At 37.1% G+C, this 18,006-nt stretch overlaps 2 protein-coding genes across 3 annotated transcripts; one reads left to right on the top strand and one right to left on the bottom strand.

Annotated features, from left to right (window-relative positions):
• Positions 1 to 1,418: 1,418 nt before the first annotated feature.
• LOC107270531 lies at positions 1,419 to 17,249 on the bottom strand (the record flags this gene model as incomplete). The annotated part of the gene is made up of 3 exons (XM_025087895.1): positions 1,419 to 1,629; positions 5,536 to 5,669; positions 17,017 to 17,249. Coding segments are annotated over 3 exons (543 nt in total), but the record flags the coding sequence as incomplete, so codon positions are not given.
• On the top strand, positions 3,359 to 4,294 carry LOC107270532. 2 transcript variants are annotated; one of them, XM_015745620.2, is made up of 2 exons: positions 3,359 to 3,439; positions 3,518 to 4,294. In XM_015745620.2, exon 2 carries the CDS (start codon positions 3,526 to 3,528, stop codon positions 3,886 to 3,888), a length of 363 nt encoding a protein of 120 aa, XP_015601106.1. In that variant the 5' UTR covers positions 3,359 to 3,439; positions 3,518 to 3,525; the 3' UTR covers positions 3,889 to 4,294. The 2 variants fall into 2 exon arrangements, with proteins under 2 accessions (XP_015601106.1, XP_015601107.1); XM_015745621.2 differs by having other exon boundaries at positions 3,403 to 3,431.
• Positions 17,250 to 18,006: the final 757 nt, after the last annotated feature.

Genomic DNA, 18,006 nt, shown 5'->3' with positions numbered 1-18,006 from the left:
GTTCGTCTCGCTTCTCGAGAGTTCACGTATCGTTTTGCATTTTGTATTTCGTATTTGACATGTTGTAGTCTATATTTTGTATTTCGTTAATTGAGCCTTGTTAAAAGTATTACTTCACTTGTTTCGTAATTTCATATTTGTTAACTATTGCATTCTAAGTTTGTCCTGAATAAAAGGACCGTTGTTATTGTTTTCTATATCGGGTTCTCACTCTTCTTTCCTGGCTACCTTACCAACACCTTGGCGTTCCCTGCCCCTCTGCCATTCCCTCATCTGAGTTAGTTCGGTTGCCGTACTCTATTCTTTTCGGGGATTTTCGTAGTCTCGTTACGTGACGCAACGGTGCGTCTGGCGCCCAGTCGGTGACTTTCGGTATCGCGTCCCGGGGGAATAGAGCATTATATTTGTGGCGTAAAACGCGTCGGGATAGCTGCGTCTCGGCGAGTAGACTTTGGAGTTAGATTACGCTTGTATCGCGTCCCTCTGAGTTAGTTCGGTTGCCTTACTCTATTCTTTTCGGGGATTTTCGTAGTCTCGTTACGTGACGCAACGGTGCGTCTGGCGCCCAGTCGGTGACTTTCGGTATCGCGTCCCGGGGGGAATAGAGCATTAAATTTGTGGCGTAAAACGCGTCGGGATAGCTGCGTCTCGGCGAGTAGACTTTGGGGTTAGATTACGCTTTAGTCTCAGTTTTATAGCACTGGCGAATAAGTTAAAGTATAAAATTTGCGTCACAATATATATATATATATATGGAACGGGGCTTTAGACCGATAGTTACGGGTCTGTCACGCCCCACGCGGGAAAAATACGTCGGCCGGAGGTAAGTAGTGGGACAAGAGTCAGTGTGCATCGGGAGGATCACGGAGCCCGAGTAAAAATTCCTAATAAATGATTATTGTGAAAAGTGTTCTACCGTTATTTTCTTGGCTCTCTGAAATTTCAATGATCCCACATATATATTTCTGGGGCTCAAAACTGTTTTTGGTATTTCGTTACTTTTCTTATATTCCGATATTGTATTATATAAATGATGATGAAAAATTGCAGCAAGTTTTTAGTGCTTGCACTGCTCATAAAAATGGTATGAATTTTGAAAAAAAAAAAAAAAAATTCATTTAACAATTCAACCTTCTCTAGAGTCATATACTTTTTATGAAAGATTTCATAGTTTTGCAGAATATTGTATTTAAGTCAGATTGTGGGATTAAAAGTTATAATGATTCTCTTGTATTTACTGAATAGACCGCTTCGTTTTATTTGATATTTTGAGAAATGCATTGCAAATGGAAAATAATGTGAATTAACGAAGAACAGAAATATGTCGAACGATATTATTTCAAAGATTGTTTCATTTGTAGAACTAATTTTAATGATCGCATTTAATATCCATTGTTGCATAATTACAAGACGTGGTAAAAAATTGTTAATTAAATACATGACGTAAGAAGTGCTAATAATTACCGTTTTCCTCAAGAGGTGCGAATTTGTCACGGCAAAGTACCACTATCATAAGCCAGCATCGAGCATAAAATGCAACGGCAGAAACTAGAAATAGCAATACTAGAACAGCCAGAAGCAAAGCTCTCCTCCAAGAACCATTCTGAAGTCCCAGATCCACTTGAATTTCTGTAAAAAAAATTTTATTAATTCAGAGTATTGCTGGTAATTGTTGTATTAGTAGACACCGTTATATTAGTAGATGGTCTTCGACGTGACGTTATTATTTATTAAGGGTAATATCAGAAAATTGAGTAAATTCGTCTCAGTTAAGATTTAGTTTCGACAATTTGTTTGTTTTTCTGATTGCTTTATTTTGAACCTGATAAATTGTGAAATATTGAGAATGTGTTCGGTCCCATTTGTTAGGTTAGGTCATTTTTACACAAAAAAATTGTACGAGTCCAGAGGGTTAATATAAAATTTTATTTTTATCCATTAACAAAATATCTCATTATATACATTGTAACAAAAATGTTACAATAAACTCCTCCCCGTCTCCTGGTTCGAGGTCCCATAGGCCTCGAGTATAGCGTCTTAGAGTTAAGTATTGTTAATTGCGTTTATTTAGTGTTTTAGGCTTAGTGTATTTAGAGTTAAGACCCCCTCCCTGCACCCTTCCTTCCCTGTCACCCTTCCCCGTAGGGCACTGGCTCGAGGACCAACAACGAACACCCGCATCGAGGAGACCGTCGTGGACCTGCCACGGGGACTCAGCATCCTTGAATGGACCGCGAGAGTGGCTACGTCGCCGAGGCAGCGGAAGGCAGGGATGGCATGGGCAGGAGGAACACGAGACGAGTCGCCCGTGGGATGGATGCCCCGCCACCACCATCACCGCCAAAATATGCAGCCCCGGTGCAGTCCCGTCACACGGGCAGGAAAAAGTCCCGTGTGACAGCGGCGGAGCCCTCTCCCTCCAAGACCGCGGACATGCCCGGGAGGATTTGACAGGCCTGGAGGCCGCCATCTTGACCGGCGCGCGCAGCCAGCACGCGCGCCGGCAAAGCCAGCGCCGTGCCGCCGCCACGAGGCCCTGGAAGGCCCGGCAACACAGCCGATTTGAACCCGACCAATGCCCTGCCATGCCGGAACTGTCAACCAATGTCGAAGCGCGTAGCCCTCTCAGCTGAGCAGCCCCAGCCAATCAGCGAGGCCCTGGAGGCCCACGAGGGCCAGAAACACCGGAAATCTTATCACTTCGAGCCAGGCCGTTGTGATTGCGAGTTGTGATTGCGAGTGAGAGTGGAATTGTGTGATAAAGGATTATCAGTGTGCGGATATTCGAGTGAGTATTGGGTGACTGAGTTTCCCATATTTGCCATCCCTTCCCTACCACCCTCTTAGAGTTTGCGTCATTAGATTTTTGTAAGTCCCCTCAGAACATCGCGAGCCGACCCACGTGGTCCGGCATTATTCTAGTGATTCTTATTGTATTTGTGACGGGCCTTATGCCCTTAAACTTGAGGCCCGTGGTATATTGCGTGCGTCCTATAGTATTTTGCGCCCTTTTTGGAAAACCCCCCGTGCCCTCTCCCTTCCCCGCCCATTTTTGCGTTACAACGAAGGTAATTTAGAAATAAGCCATTTTGCGATCGAGAACCTTTTTCCCTGAGACCCCCTCGCCGCTCCCTCCGCTAGCCATGCCAATCCCGTCGAGTAAACAAACGAGGACTTTTCGGGGTCACTCGTCGGGTCTACACCGTCACAGTAGCTGGCGCCCAGAAATTGTTCCCCTCCGTTCCCCTACCCCCCTTCCCACTGGGTCCATTTAAAGCCCTCCAACACCGCGTGCTCCCGAGTGGGTACACGCGTGACCATTTTTATAGCACCACTAGTTATGTATATATATCTGTCATTGTTAAACACAAAACATTATAATATATCATACGTGGTGTGGATATTTTTACAACCAATTATCTAATTTTTAGGTAGTTATGTGAGTATTTTGTAATTTATATTTCTACACCTATTAATCTTCGTAATAAAGAGTTATTATTTAATGTTTATATTTTAGATTCAAAGATGAAGATTAATCCCTTAAATGTAGTGAATTTATTACTAGCGTATTTTCAAACTTTACAAATACCCAATAGTGTGACGAATTATAAAGAAATTGAGTTGTCAGAAAAATTGAAACAAATATTAATCGATGCAGCAAATGACTTCAATGAAGTTGATACGATTTTTGAGGATACTTTGGATTTTGAGGAAGAATATAAGGATTGTGATGGTGAAATAGTTGAGGATGAAGTTCAACATCATTTTCCTGATCCTGACGTTGCACCAACAAATCAGTGTACGAAAGATACTGAAGACATCAATTTTGATTACAAACAAAAAGCTGTAGAATATTGGAGAAGTGGGAAAAGAAAACTTAAGTATTGAAACAGCGTAAAGAAGATTCAGAAAAGTCTCATCAATCAGTCAGCTCAAACGTTGAGCTCACAATATTAATGAAGGTGGCACGTACCGAGAAAAAATTGCACGGATTTGTCAATACACACTTGATAATTTTAAAGCTGCTGTTGAAAGTGGTTTAATTATTCACGATCACGATATACGGAGATGGGCGTTACAAGCTCAAAAAGAAATTGGATCTGAAGATGTAAGATTTAAAGCTTCTAAAAATTGGTTAGCGAAATTCCAAAAGGCTCACAGAATAGTGTCTAGAAAAATAAATAAATTTATTACTAGGAAAACATTGGAAAATACTTTAGGCCTCCAAATGATGGCTGATATGTTTGTTGCTGATGTGAAATCTTCTATATCATCAATTGGAATTGAAAATTTATATAATTCAGATCAGAGTGGGTTCCAATTAGAAATGCATTCTGGAAGAACATTAGCAGTTGAAGGAGTTGCAAGTGCAATGAAGTCTTTATGTTTTAAGCACTTTTTTGAAGATAATCATTATTGTCAACACTTTGAAGAATAAAATACTGTGACTTACAATTAATTATAAAAAGAGAAGAAGAAGAAATAAATCTTATAAAAATAATTTTTAATCATAGTTTCATTAAAAAATATTAATAAATATTGAGTACATACCCTGGTTTATATGAAGAAAAAAAGCATAAAATATATAGTTTTTTCAAAATATAAAATAAGGGTTGCAACCCCTTGGGTCATTAACAAACCTCATATCTTCGACTTCTTATGACAAATATTTTCCACTTTGTTTTATTAAAAAATATCAATTAGAATCTGACATATGATACAAAACAATTTTCGGGGGTAAAATTTAGGGGTGGTTTTTATCCCTTTGAAAAATCCTGAAACACCCCAACTGAAATATTTGATAGAGTTAATGGAAACGCTTTTCTTTATTTTTTTGAGCCCATACCCCGGTTTTTATGCAGAAAAAAAGCATAAAAAATATAGTTTTTTCAAAATATAAAATAAGGGTTGCAACCCCTTGGGTCATTAACAAACCTCATATCTTCGACTTCTTATGACAAATATTTTCCACTTGGTTTTATTAAAAAATATTAATTAGAAGTCGAGATATGATGAAAAAACGATTTTCGGGGGTGAATTTCAGGGGTCGTTTTCACCCCTTTAAAGTGGATGTCAGCACAAAAAAAAAATACGTGTCTCTTATTTTGTCGAGTACTACAACATATCAAAAAATTATTGAAATCGGTGGGGTCGGGTTGGGGGGGTTTCCTTGTAAGTATTGTATATCAGATCATATTTGTTCTTCTGTGTCAATCTTTGCTTTATTAATTATATCTTTTTATTTATTCTGCACCGTGTCCCCCTTCTTCGATTCCCTCCCCCTCTCCCGTGATCGAGATAGCTGTTATTGCGAGACCCTGGGCCACACTACGAGGTCCAGTACGTCACAACATATATAACTAATGCATTTAATTTAAGGGCAAATTTTCACAATCGTGACAGATTGCCATAATATTTGATCAATATAAAGAGCAAAGTTTTTGAAAAGTCATTACAATTTTTCACTTAGTTAAACAGGTATGGTTTGAGTTAAATGTCAGAAATACAATTAACACTAATATAAGTTAAATTTACCTTGACGATATACATGAGCTGGTAATGCAATTTCTTCATCTACGCCATTGCTTACTTCACATTCATATTCTCCATAGTCTATCAGAGTGATATCTTCAATTTCCAAATATGAGCCAACGATCTGGTCATCCTCCCTGAAGACATAATGAGACATATATACATATACATATATACATATTATATATTTTGATTAATTTCTTTACAGCCTTCACTAATTATTTAATTCGCATTAAAACTGTCATCAAATGAACACAAGAATTTGCAAAACAATTTCTGATTCAACGTTTAACTTTATATTTGAAAATGGATTCGCACTATAAAAATTCCTTAGTTCAGTTAACAAGACTCGAATAAATTAAACGGGTAGAGCAATAAAGTGATAAATTAAATTAATATTCGCTTAAATGGATTACGTAATTTGAATAGTTTTATATCGAGTGTACAATTTATGTTGCGTCTAAGGTGGTATGACATGATATCATTTTCATTCTTTTTCTCCCTATCCGGTTTGCATTCTACAACGTCGAAAATAAACTGATTATTAAATATACTCACAATTAGAATCAAACCTTACGGATTTGAAAAATAATTTTTTTTCGTTTTGAGAGAAAGAGAGAAAGAGAGAAAGAGAGTGGAGAGTGCAGAGGGGAGAGGGGGAGAGAGAAGGCTGACATGGCTAACGTGTATCCATCTGGACAAAGTGTGTAACACTACGTGAAAATATATGACATAATCGATTTCGTATGAAAATTTTCGTAATTTAATAAAAATTAAAATTTTAGAGAAAACCGATTGATTTTGAAAGTCTTTAATTAAAAAGCGTTTAAGTCGTTTAACGTCTTTTTGTGATTCTTCTGGTAAAAAGACATATACATATGTACATACATACGTCACTCTATGGATAAGAAGAAGTAACATGTAAAATCATAAGGGCGCATGTACTGTACGGTAAATGTTGGCACACACACGCGCGCGTATGTGTTGCGCGCACATGGCTCTTTTGAAGGCAAATTCATGAAACTACCACATGTGCCATGCGATCGTGCTAAATAACTGTTTTCCTTTGATTTATGCGAATTAGAGCAACTTATAAGGCAGATCGGGATAGAATGAACTTGCAAAGTAAAGTGAATTTATTAAATAAAAACACCTCGGATCTATAACATGATGAAAATGATAATTATTTGGTTTAATACTATTTTTTGTTTAAAATGGAAATAAGAAAATAATATTTGCCTCTATTCTAACGATCTTGATATTTGTATTAGACACTCTTATCATTCCAATGTTAATTTATTTTAATACTTTCTAATAATTCTTTGAGTACGAGCTCACGTTTACGGAATATAGTTGCTCATTATAATCGATTTATATTATTAACAGTTGACAGTTCATCATATACTGATATGTAAATTTAAAACAATGTTTATATTTTTTTTTTCAATTCCAAACTTTTTGTAGCTTTTATACTCAGGATTCTTGTAACAATTCTGAAGCAATCGTGAATTAGCAAATAAGTATTCCATTATAATAATTCCTTTAGTTCTAGCTAGTTCATATTCCCAGAACATGTCTTATTTTTGAACAGATTTGATGAAAGGGAAGGAACAATGATCTTTTTCCTTGGAAAAATGAATCAGATACGCAGTCAATGATTAATTGACCTTTATTAAGAAATCTGTTACAATTCTTCATTAATTAAATGTAGCTGATTTCTACTTTTTCAAGTCTTAGATCATTATTATTTTTGCCAATTATAAGTTTTTTTCACGTATGTTTGATTGGTAACGTTACAAAAAAATAGTAATAATAACTTAGAAGCCTCCAAAAAACGATAGACGAGTGGCGAGCAATTTTGTGGAATTTTCGTATACGTATGTATTAGTGACGTAGTAATAAATTGTGTCAAATTTGCATATAATTTCTGTTGTCTAATGAGAAAGAACACGAGGTTATTTTTCACATCAGCGCCACACGAACTTTCGAATTGGCCAATAGTCATGTAAATTGTTAAATTTTAAACGGCTCATTCTCATTGCCATTGTATATGAATGTTTTAGTATGTCCTTTGTTTATTTGAGTAATGACAAAAAGACGCTTACACAGTTTAAACTAGGATATACGACATGTGCTACGTTAAGTATATTAGTATAGTAGAGTCTCGAAATAAGCAGCTTTGGTTCTGAGCTGTTGCTACTCTTGTTGTTACACTCTTGAGGCTCTATTCTATACAGGGTGGACCACGGAGCGTGATCAGTAGAGATTACTTTGTTATTAGCAGTCCGATCGAAAATGTTTTTATCAGCTTTTGCATGGTTTCAAGAGAGCTTTAACGATAGTGAAAAATTACTGGTCAACTCTTTTTTTAAAGGTTTTTTCAAGGTTACCTTGAATTTTTTGCAACTGAATATATAATTTTTTTACGCGTGTCTGTTAGAGGATTTCAAGACGAATCCGGCACATGTAAGGACATGACATTTTTTTCATCTGGTTCGAAAGAAAATTAAAAAACTTTGTATCACAAGGAGAATCACATCTACGCCGTTATTACGCAACCAATGTTGTTGACAAGTCAAAATTTACGAATCTTAATTGTAGCGATGTTCAAAATGGTGTCCACGAGCTGCAATGCACTCGCGTAGACAGTGAACAAAAGATTGTTTTGCATTCTTTATGGCCTCTCCTTTACACTGATGGCGACTGAAGACGACAGAATGGATGCGTATAACGGCGTAGCTGTGATTCTCCTTGTGATAAGGTGTATTTAGTTTTTTAATTTTCTTTCGAACCAGATGAAAAAAATGTCATGTCCTTACATGTGCCGGATTCGTCTTGAAATCCTCTAACAGACACGCGTAAAAAAATTATATATTCAGTTGCAAAAAATTCAAGGTAACCTTGAAAAAACCTTTAAAAAAAGAGTTGACCAGTAATTTTTCACTATCACGTTAAAGCTCTCTTGAAACCATGCAAAAGCTGATAAAAACATTTTCGATCGGACTGCTAATAACAAAGTAATCTCTACTGATCACGCTCCGTGGTCCACCCTGTATATAGGGATCGTTATCATTTGCAGAAAATCAATCTCCAAAATCGTCATTTGCCAGAAACAACACCAACTCCCTGAATGTCTTTTGTGTTCTTGTTGCTTGCGGCAGCAGAACAGGTTCATAGGTATACACTCGCACAGCTGGATGAAAGTTCCTACTGTACCGACAGTTGCCGCAAGCAACGGGAGCGGCGAGCAGCGGCATTGGGGCAGTTGCCGTTTCTGGGAAATGACGATTCTGGACATTGATATTCTGGCAAATGATAACGATCCCTATATTGTATGTATACTGTAATTTTGATAGGAGAGAAAAAGGCTACGGTTGAAAATGTTATTTCAAATATTATGCACGAGATGTAGTGATTATTTTTCAATTATTTTTCATATTCTTGGATAATATGTAACGTTTTCAAAATTAGAGTTTCATAGCGTGTAATATAGTAAAATGTTGAAAAAATTATTTTTTAGAAAAACATTATTGAGCTGTTTGTATTAATTCAAAAAGGTCAAAATTACAACGAGCATGAGGAAAAAGTACTTAAACGTAATATAACATAAGCGAAGCCTGTGAAGACTTAATTTCGTTTACGAAGCAGTAAAATAGGACCCCTAAGAGATCTCCGAAACCCAGATTTAATTGTAAATGTATTCTAGAAATAGTAGACTGAACGGTTATATTTTTCTCGAATCTTTCTAGAGAGTCCAGTGGTCTTGCATAATTGAAGCCCTACGTTAAATTTTCCGACTAGAATTTTCTATGTTGAGCCATAAGTTTAGAGTTTGTGCGAAAACAACTTACTGTAACTTGCTTTGCATTACAAAAATTCTCTACCTGCTTTCATGTAACGACTTGCATGCATAACAAAGAAGTATAATGTCAGTCCAATTCGTGCCTTGTCATTATCGAATTCCGTAATTATCCGGTTTTCTATGACAAAATGACCCGACCCTAGGGTGGTTGAAACGTTTCTGCGAAAAATAAATCGAAGTCTTATAAACACGCGTAGTACCATGGAAAATGAACGCGCCGTGTAAGCCAGTCGCGCCATTGAATTTCAGACAATGGTGACGATTGAATTCTTGGTCTGCGATTTTGCAGCAAGTTTATTTAACGTAGGTCAAAGCCTAGTGATTTACTGAATAGTCGAGAGCGCGTAAAATTTTCCCTTGTTCTTCCGTTCGACGTTGGTCGACACTACTCAACGTCGTTTCGACAGAGAAAACTTTTCCTTTCATCGAAAACTCCGTTACAATTAGTGCACCGCATAAAACTCATGAAACTAGGTCGACCGGTAATTTTACTGCATTCATCGGCTTTCTACAATTACTCTCGTTCAATTCAATAATTTTTCCACGCTCTACACTTTTTTTCTTTCTCCATTTTTATTTCTACCTCGCATGACCTTATCGATAATCTATCGAAAGTATCGTAGTTCATTTAACTACTCAAAAGGTTTGCAATATTGTAGAAAATAAGTAAAAATGCGTGTGTGAGTGTGAGAGCGTGTATGTCGCGTATTACTGTTTGTGCGAGAAACGTGCGAGTGTGTAGATGAAGGAGAGGTCAGCGGACAGGGAGCAAAAGTTGTCAGTTGGACACTAGCTGTCATGGAAAGCTAATAAACGAAGTATCACCAGATTTCATGATTACTAAAATTATATTACCCTGAGATCTTATCCTACACTATATTACAGAGAAAGAAAGACTGGAAGTCCTATAGAATACAATCCCCCAAAAAACAGTCCTTATCGAGTACTACTTGGCGGGTTCGTGTATTTCTTGACATAAATTCGCGTTCATTATGCCAGTCATCAAACTCAAAACCAATGTCAAGTTTCTATATAGAGCTTATTAACGATAGCTCGTTAATAATAATCACGGTAAAAGCTTAATAACAAACATATAGTTTTAGGATACTATTAGTACGTTCAAAGTAAGTACTTTGGAATTCCTGGCACGGAACCGCCAAGTAGTACTCGATAAGGAATCACCTAAAGTTTTATTAATTATTAAATGACCATTAAATCATAATCAACTACGGGAAGCAGTAGTAATGTAAAAGAGTGGTGAAAACGTTATAAGAAATTTTGAAAATACAATTAAAATGATGGGCCAGTGCTAGATCATATAATAGGCAAATATATGGTGACTTATGTACTTGGCTTCCATAATCCGATATCAATACTTTTTATTAGAGGAATACACAGCACTCCTGTACTTGGCGCAGTTTTTTACACGTAAGTGTTTTTTAGGGGATATAACAAGTTTTTGTTGTTCAACGAGACATAGAAGCTCTAAGCACTGAAATCTATATTTTCATAGATATAAAATGAAAATGCATTATGATGTCGCTAATCAGAAAAATATATTGCGTCATCGAAAATGTTTAATGGCATATAAATATAATTTGTAAGTCCCTTTTTTTTAGAAATGCATAAAGATATATACAAATTTTTAAAGAAAATGTTATCTTCAGTGCATATAAGCATCGTTAATGTTGTCCAGCTTGTTCAAGCCGTGTGGTAAACGTAAGAGAGGAAAGTATGCTGGATTATTTACGTACCTCAGGCCGTGCGAACATCAGAGAGGATACTATAGTTTGAGCGAAGCGCCAAAGCGTCGCTCGTTGCTCACGTTTCTGGACACTCTAGACTTCTACGTCCGACACCTAGATACAAAAAACTACGGAGCGGAACACCTGGACACCCTGGACTTCCACATCGAGTACCTAGATACAAGAAACTACGGAGCGGAACACCTGAACACCCTGAACCTCCACGTTTGAAACCTAGATGCAGGAAACTACGGAGCGGAACACCTGGACACCCTGAACTTCTACATCCGACACCTAGATACAGAAAACTACGAAGCGGAATACCTGGAAACCCTGGACTTTCACATCCAACACCTGCACACAGGAAACTACGGAGCGGAACTCCTGAACACCCTGAACTTCCACGTCTGACAGCTAGATGGAGGAAACTACGGAGCGGAACACATGGACACCCTGGACTTCCACATCCAGTACTTAGATACAAGAAACTACGGAGCGAAACACCTGGACACCCTGGACTTCCACGTCTGACACCTAGATACAGAAAACTACGGAGAGGAACACCTGGAAATCCTGTATCTCTAAAAACTGTCACCTAAAAAACGAGGAACTATGCCGAAACACACATATACATACATCCATACACGCGCGCTCCACATGAATGCTATTAAAAACTTAATAATTCTTTACTGTTGTGAAAGCACCCTTATACTAACTGGAAATTCGGTATGAATGGTAGCTTCACGTATAAAGTGTATTAGATTGTGTTGTGTATTCGTAAATTACTAACATCCATACAGAGTACAAATAGGTAAAGAAGGTAAAGCAGTCAGCGCCATCTGTCGTGTAAAAAATGCGATGGACGTGCGACGAGGACGACGACGACGACGACGACGACGACGATGACGGAACTGAAATAAAATCATCTCGCTCGCCATCTCAATACGCCCTGATCTCGTACACAAATCGTATTGAACGTGGTGGCAATCAATTCAGAACCCTCAATTCCTATAGTGAATGTATCAATAACTTTCTCTCATGTATAGTGGTTAATAAGATATTTCGTTCCAAACACAGGTATAAGAGTTGACTCAAGTAAAGAGTCTCTGCGAGCTGTGCCCTGTACAGCCGGTTGCCTGTACTTGGCGCGAGACTCGACCGAGTCTCTTGATTATAATAAAAATGGAAAGCGATAGAATATGCTAAATCGAGCAATAATCACATTTAAATGCAGCATATTTTTCATTAAGAATACTTTTGCAGCTACCGTTCATAAAGATTCATCTTTAACTAAACCCAAACCTGTTTCATTTTTCCTATGAAAACAAAATTGTATTCCATCGTCATTCAATACAGTTGGTATTCAATGAACTACAGACTCGTTTCACGATGATAAAAAAGAACATTAAAAAAGCATTCAAAGATATTAATCTCTTGAATTTTCCATTAAAGAGATAAACTCAAATTACACAGTGGAATTCAAATTACACAGTCGGAGTAACAAAAGGATCCAAATCAACCTGACAGGTAGTTACACGACCATTAACTAATTTTTCCATTAGCAACTCAGTTGACCAGCTATAGATGGACAATCACATTAGATTATATTATTTCTTTGTAACAAACTTCCGCAACACCATCTACAGTCATATATGCACAACAATGTCCAACCAAGAAGTATAGTCCAAGGCGTAGTGGGAAAGTCGACATTGACAACGTAAACGTGCAGAAGAAGTATAGAGGCTCTTTATACCTACAGATATCATAGCTTACGATGCAGTATACCTATATTGTAAGACCACCCGTTATTTTCGTCTGCCGACTATGACAACAGCAAAATTAGCCACAACAGGACGTAACGGATGCAAGAGTAACAACAATTCTAACCAAAAATCCACCTCCATTTCAATTTCATTTGAATCCATTTTCCTGAATTCCTCTGTGTTACGACAAGCCACTCTACACCGTGCTATTTCGCCTCACTTTCCTCTCTATTGTTACAGATAACTCCAGTCGTCGCCCTGCCGAGTTCCACTCATTCTCGTGAAAGGTCTAGTGGTTGTTTTCTCTTTAGGAGGCATGACGCTGTGCGATAGTTATCTCGTAGTCGGAGAATTCGCCTAGCGTGTCGAAGCCAACCTTTTCCCATTTGCCTATTTCTACATTGAACTTCATCGGACGACCTCTTCATTTTCTGTTTCTTGAATTGTCTCTGATTCTCTTATGATTTATTGGAGAAGTTTCGACGATTGAATTTCGCATGGAAACGATGGTATCGGACTATGGTGCGACGAGTCGAACAAAGCCAATGATTCACGGTAAGATAGGGTAACGACGAAACGGTAACGGAGCCACCTGTACCTGCTTAGTCTATACTTTTTCTTGGAATATTCTATTTTTATTCTTGATCGATTTTATGACGTTTGATAAATTCCCATAGATAATTACTTATTGTTTACAGTTGCCGATTGCTCCACAAGCCGAGCGGTGCTCTGACAGTTTTTCTATGTAAAAGTAAACTATTTAACTGCAATCATCTCCGCATTCCTTTTTTTATTGTTATGCTTCCTGGAAATTTGCGGAATTTATTAGTCGTTTTTCGTCGACTAATATCGCTTGGTTTTTCAATAGAAACCTGTTTTTTTGAATTCTAATATACTAACATAATATATTATTCGTAACTCATGATTTGAAACTAATTCCAATTTGAGATTTTTGTTAAGGGGTCTACCCTATTTAGAACTTTCAAAAAATCATTTTTTTTTGCATTTTTCGAAAGTATACATATTTAAAAGTATCCTACTAAAATTTTCTAAATATCCGAGCAGTCTAAGTGTATTTTTGAGAGACGTTTACTTAACTACCTGAGCGCGCTAATATACGCACCGCTCGGAGCGGTACTACCTACCTGCCTTTGTATACATGAGGAGCTGCTACCTTTTGTAAATATACTATCCGTACTACATTTTGGATGAAAATGAGCGCTATGAAGAAACTGAAGGCATAATGTATGGTACAGGCATCGCTGATTAGACGTAAGTAAGATTTTTTAACGATTTTTCGTTAAAGAAAACTTTAAACGCGTTTTTCTCAAAATGACGTTTTTGGGCGGCTTGTTGATAAAATCTCCGAAACTATTCAACCGACCCTTACCAAAATTGTACCATATGTTCTTTATGACTATAGCTATAGCGCATATCATACGAATTTTGAAATTTTTAGTGTAACTATTTTTTTTTGCAAAAAACGATGAAAAAAAACGTGCTTTTTCGTAGTTTTTGGAAAAATGGCCGCCATTTTGTCATTTTAAAAAAATCAAAAATCGTATGATGTGCGCTATAGCCATGTACCTACTGAATCTAAAACTATTTTTTTTTTTCGGATCATCCATTCCAGAGATTTTATCAACAGCGCACACCCATCTTTTTTTTTTGGACCTGTCTTCTCCCCCATTTTTCTGTACGAAAACTGAGTAAGATGAATATAACAAATTCTTGTTTGTGTATTTTAAGAGTGTATTTTTTAGGCCTAACACTTTTTATATCCATATTTATAATTTATACCGGTAAAAAAAAAATTGGGAAAATAGTCTTTTTTTTGCCCTTCTAATTAGAGTAGACCCCTTAAACTGGACATTATGAGAAAATGAATTTTGAAAATTAAACTGGTGTTGAGTAACGGGTGGAACAATATCACAATTTATAATTCTAGGAATACGATTGAATGATTTTATCCCGCGGGGCATGTTTTATAAACACTCTTAATTACAAGTTAATGTATTTACTGGAAGGGTAGTAGAAGGTAAAGCGTATTTTGTAACTCTTAATTTCGAAGACAATGTGGACACCACTTCTATGAAATAATTTGAATGTTGCTTATAAAGATAGCGTTATAAGTAGGATTAGGCGAAGCCCGAAAACATTAAAAAAAGACACAAAAATGTATTCTTGAAATGATTTTAATAATGAAAGGTTTTCCAAATTTCCTCGAAAGAGGCTCGTATTGAATTTATCGAAAAAGAAATTCTTGTATTTAAAGTTATTTTTTAGCGAATCAATCATAAGGAGCTCATTTCGAGGCGATCCTCTGATATGCCTTTCAAATTGTTGTTTGAATTAGGTTCGGAGGTTTAAAATCATATTAGCCATTAATAGAATTACCATCACAAAGACTTTTCATTAGAACGCAATTATGTGACAGATTGCAAATTCTTCTCATTGGTCTATAACAAGGGATCGCTGTAAAAATATAAATTGAAACAATATATATAGCCTATGTCCATATCCAGCATGCTATTTCAATGTAAATTCAAAGAAAATCCTATGATATTTTTCGCGGAACGTATATCTGTCTCAACTAAGCACGCATTCCGTGGACTGTTTCTCATTAGCAAAAATAGCCAGGTCTGTAATTCAAGAATATGACATGGGAGCCGAAGCTTATAATTGAACAATACCTTTCGGATCGTCTTCGAGTCTAAGTATGGAACTGTATATATTTGTAAAATAAAATTTCTTATAATTTTTTTCTCACGATCTCAGAATTCCACCGTTCGTGAATACCACTACTATACGTAACGTTAGCCGTAATATTCATAACAGGACAGAATGCCCCCATCTATAAAGAATAACACCGAGAATCTTTTGGTCGAGTAATTTGGCGTTGGTTCTCGAAGAGAAAATAAAAGTGGACGAAGGTGCTGATGAGAAGCGGAGGAAGAAATGTGCTTGAGCCTCATTGTTAAAGACGAATACATATCTAGGCACACGGTGGACGCGATCTTTGAGAGTGAGATACACTGGGAAGGGATGATATGATGAAGTGGGTAAGTGGGGGAAGAAATGTTGGTGCAGTGGACCGGGTCAGAGGTATCATTAGAGTAATGACGGAGCGCTGCTGGAGCGATGAAAGATTCTCGAGTTTTTGTTTGGCTGTCGAAGGTTCGATTCTCTGGCTGGACTGTGACTTTGTCTTGCCATTATTACGTGTGTAATACTCTAGAACTCGGCGCAAAAAGACTAATTGCAAGAGGGGCGCGCGGTATTGGTGATGATGGTGGTGGTAATGCCGATTGGCAGTCTTGCCAATACTGGAACAGTTCGTGGAATACGACCTGATCTAGGCGATGGCTTTGAGCTGGAGCGTGCAGAGACTCGATTCAAACTTCCAACGAGTAATTTTGTATCGTTTTGCTGAAGATATCAGTCGATCGCTGCTGAAGCTTCGTTGAATAATTCCGCATTCTTTCAGACTGAACGAATTCCATTTTGAAGCTATCGAAGAATTTCTCTTGACTCGTGTAGAACATTCTATTAGTGTACAGTATGTGAATAATTCAGCTGAGACTTAAGTATTTTAAACAATGATATAGGTTGCCAGACCGTAGCGTCTGCTGTAAATTTAGAGGACCCTTTTGGAATCGGATTAAAACGGTTCAATGTTTTTTTGTTTTTTTTTTCTTAATATTTAAAAATTCTATATATGTCCCTAAAGTCGATGTATGCATTTTTAAAAGCTAATTCAGAGAAAAGAATGCACTTGACGTAAAAGAAAAATGTTGTAATCACAATTAACAAATAACTTAGTATGAAATTTGATTGTTGTTCCAACAAAAAGTAGTTCATGATTGCCATGATTTTACAGATACTGCATGTTACTGATCGTAGATTAATCTTTAGAAATTATTTAATACGAAACCCACTCTTTTCCATATATATGGTTATAAAGTGATCTCGATTCAAATGAGTTATTTATAGAGATGTTTATGTTTAATATAAAAATGATGTTGAGACGATGCAGCATAATTTGCATGAAGTACTTTTTTTTAGCAAATAAACAAGATAAACGATAACGAAACAAAGGAAAAAAAAGTCTTACCGCGATACTCTGTGCTGAGAAATTCTACCGTGGTTAGGAAGAGTGAGATTGCTATCGACCTTGGACCACGTGACTGAATTTCTTGCATCCGGAAGATCCACCCTTCCTAGGTAAGCCTCGCAGAAAAGTCTTGCAACACCACCAAGGGGTACCAATTGCGATACCGGTTTGTAAGTTGGCAAAGGCTTTCCCGTATATCCTGTGTCTTCACCTGAATCAAAATAAATGAATGCCTATGAGTGAGTGACACAAGTATATATAATATATATATACATACAAATATTTGTTGCAAGGCGATACTTTGGGGACGATTTTATTTACGAAGTCGCTATTTAGAGAACAAGTGGCTGTTTTGGAGGACCGTCCTCAAAGATTTTCCAGCGTAATGACTGTATTGAGGACCATAAAGCGGACTGTCGTCAATTTTGTTTATATTTTTTCAATGTTAGGCATCCAGTATTTGTGCTGGGCTTACAAATGTTTCGTTAGGTTAGATTAGTTCAGAACTCTATTGCTGTGATGTCCGAAGGTAGTAGTTTAAAAAAAACATTAGCTTGCTATTCTGAACGCCCCTTAAGTTTTCGTGTCCCCAAAGTTTCTCTTTCGCAAACGTATATACAATAACGTCCAATTGAAGTGCAACACTTGAATTTTTTTACATGTCTGTAAAAGTATGACAGATTTCGAAAAACCAAAGACATATTTTTTAGGAAATTTCCTCCTCGTTCGAATGGTAAAGGTTTTATCCCGATCTGATACAAAATGGCCGAATGGCAGGGGTTGGAGTGAAAAAGTGCATTTTGGAACTTTTTGAAAAATTCGAGATCTAGTAGTTCCAGAAGGCAATTTATATTTCTAATTAGGGCACGAGAGAGAGCATCCTTCGGCATTAAAAAAACACCCCCATTGAACCCCTGTAGGATCACTCTAGGGGTCTACTACCCTACCACGCGCGCCAAGCAATTGTCCCTCGAGCGCCTCGAGCGAAAC

This window comes from Cephus cinctus, unplaced genomic scaffold (assembly GCF_000341935.2).
Source record: "Cephus cinctus unplaced genomic scaffold, Ccin1 Ccin1_scaffold0799, whole genome shotgun sequence".
Lineage (NCBI taxonomy): Eukaryota > Metazoa > Arthropoda > Insecta > Hymenoptera > Cephidae > Cephus > Cephus cinctus.
Note: the sequence above shows the minus strand (reverse complement) of the source record. Positions and strands in the feature narration are given on the sequence as shown.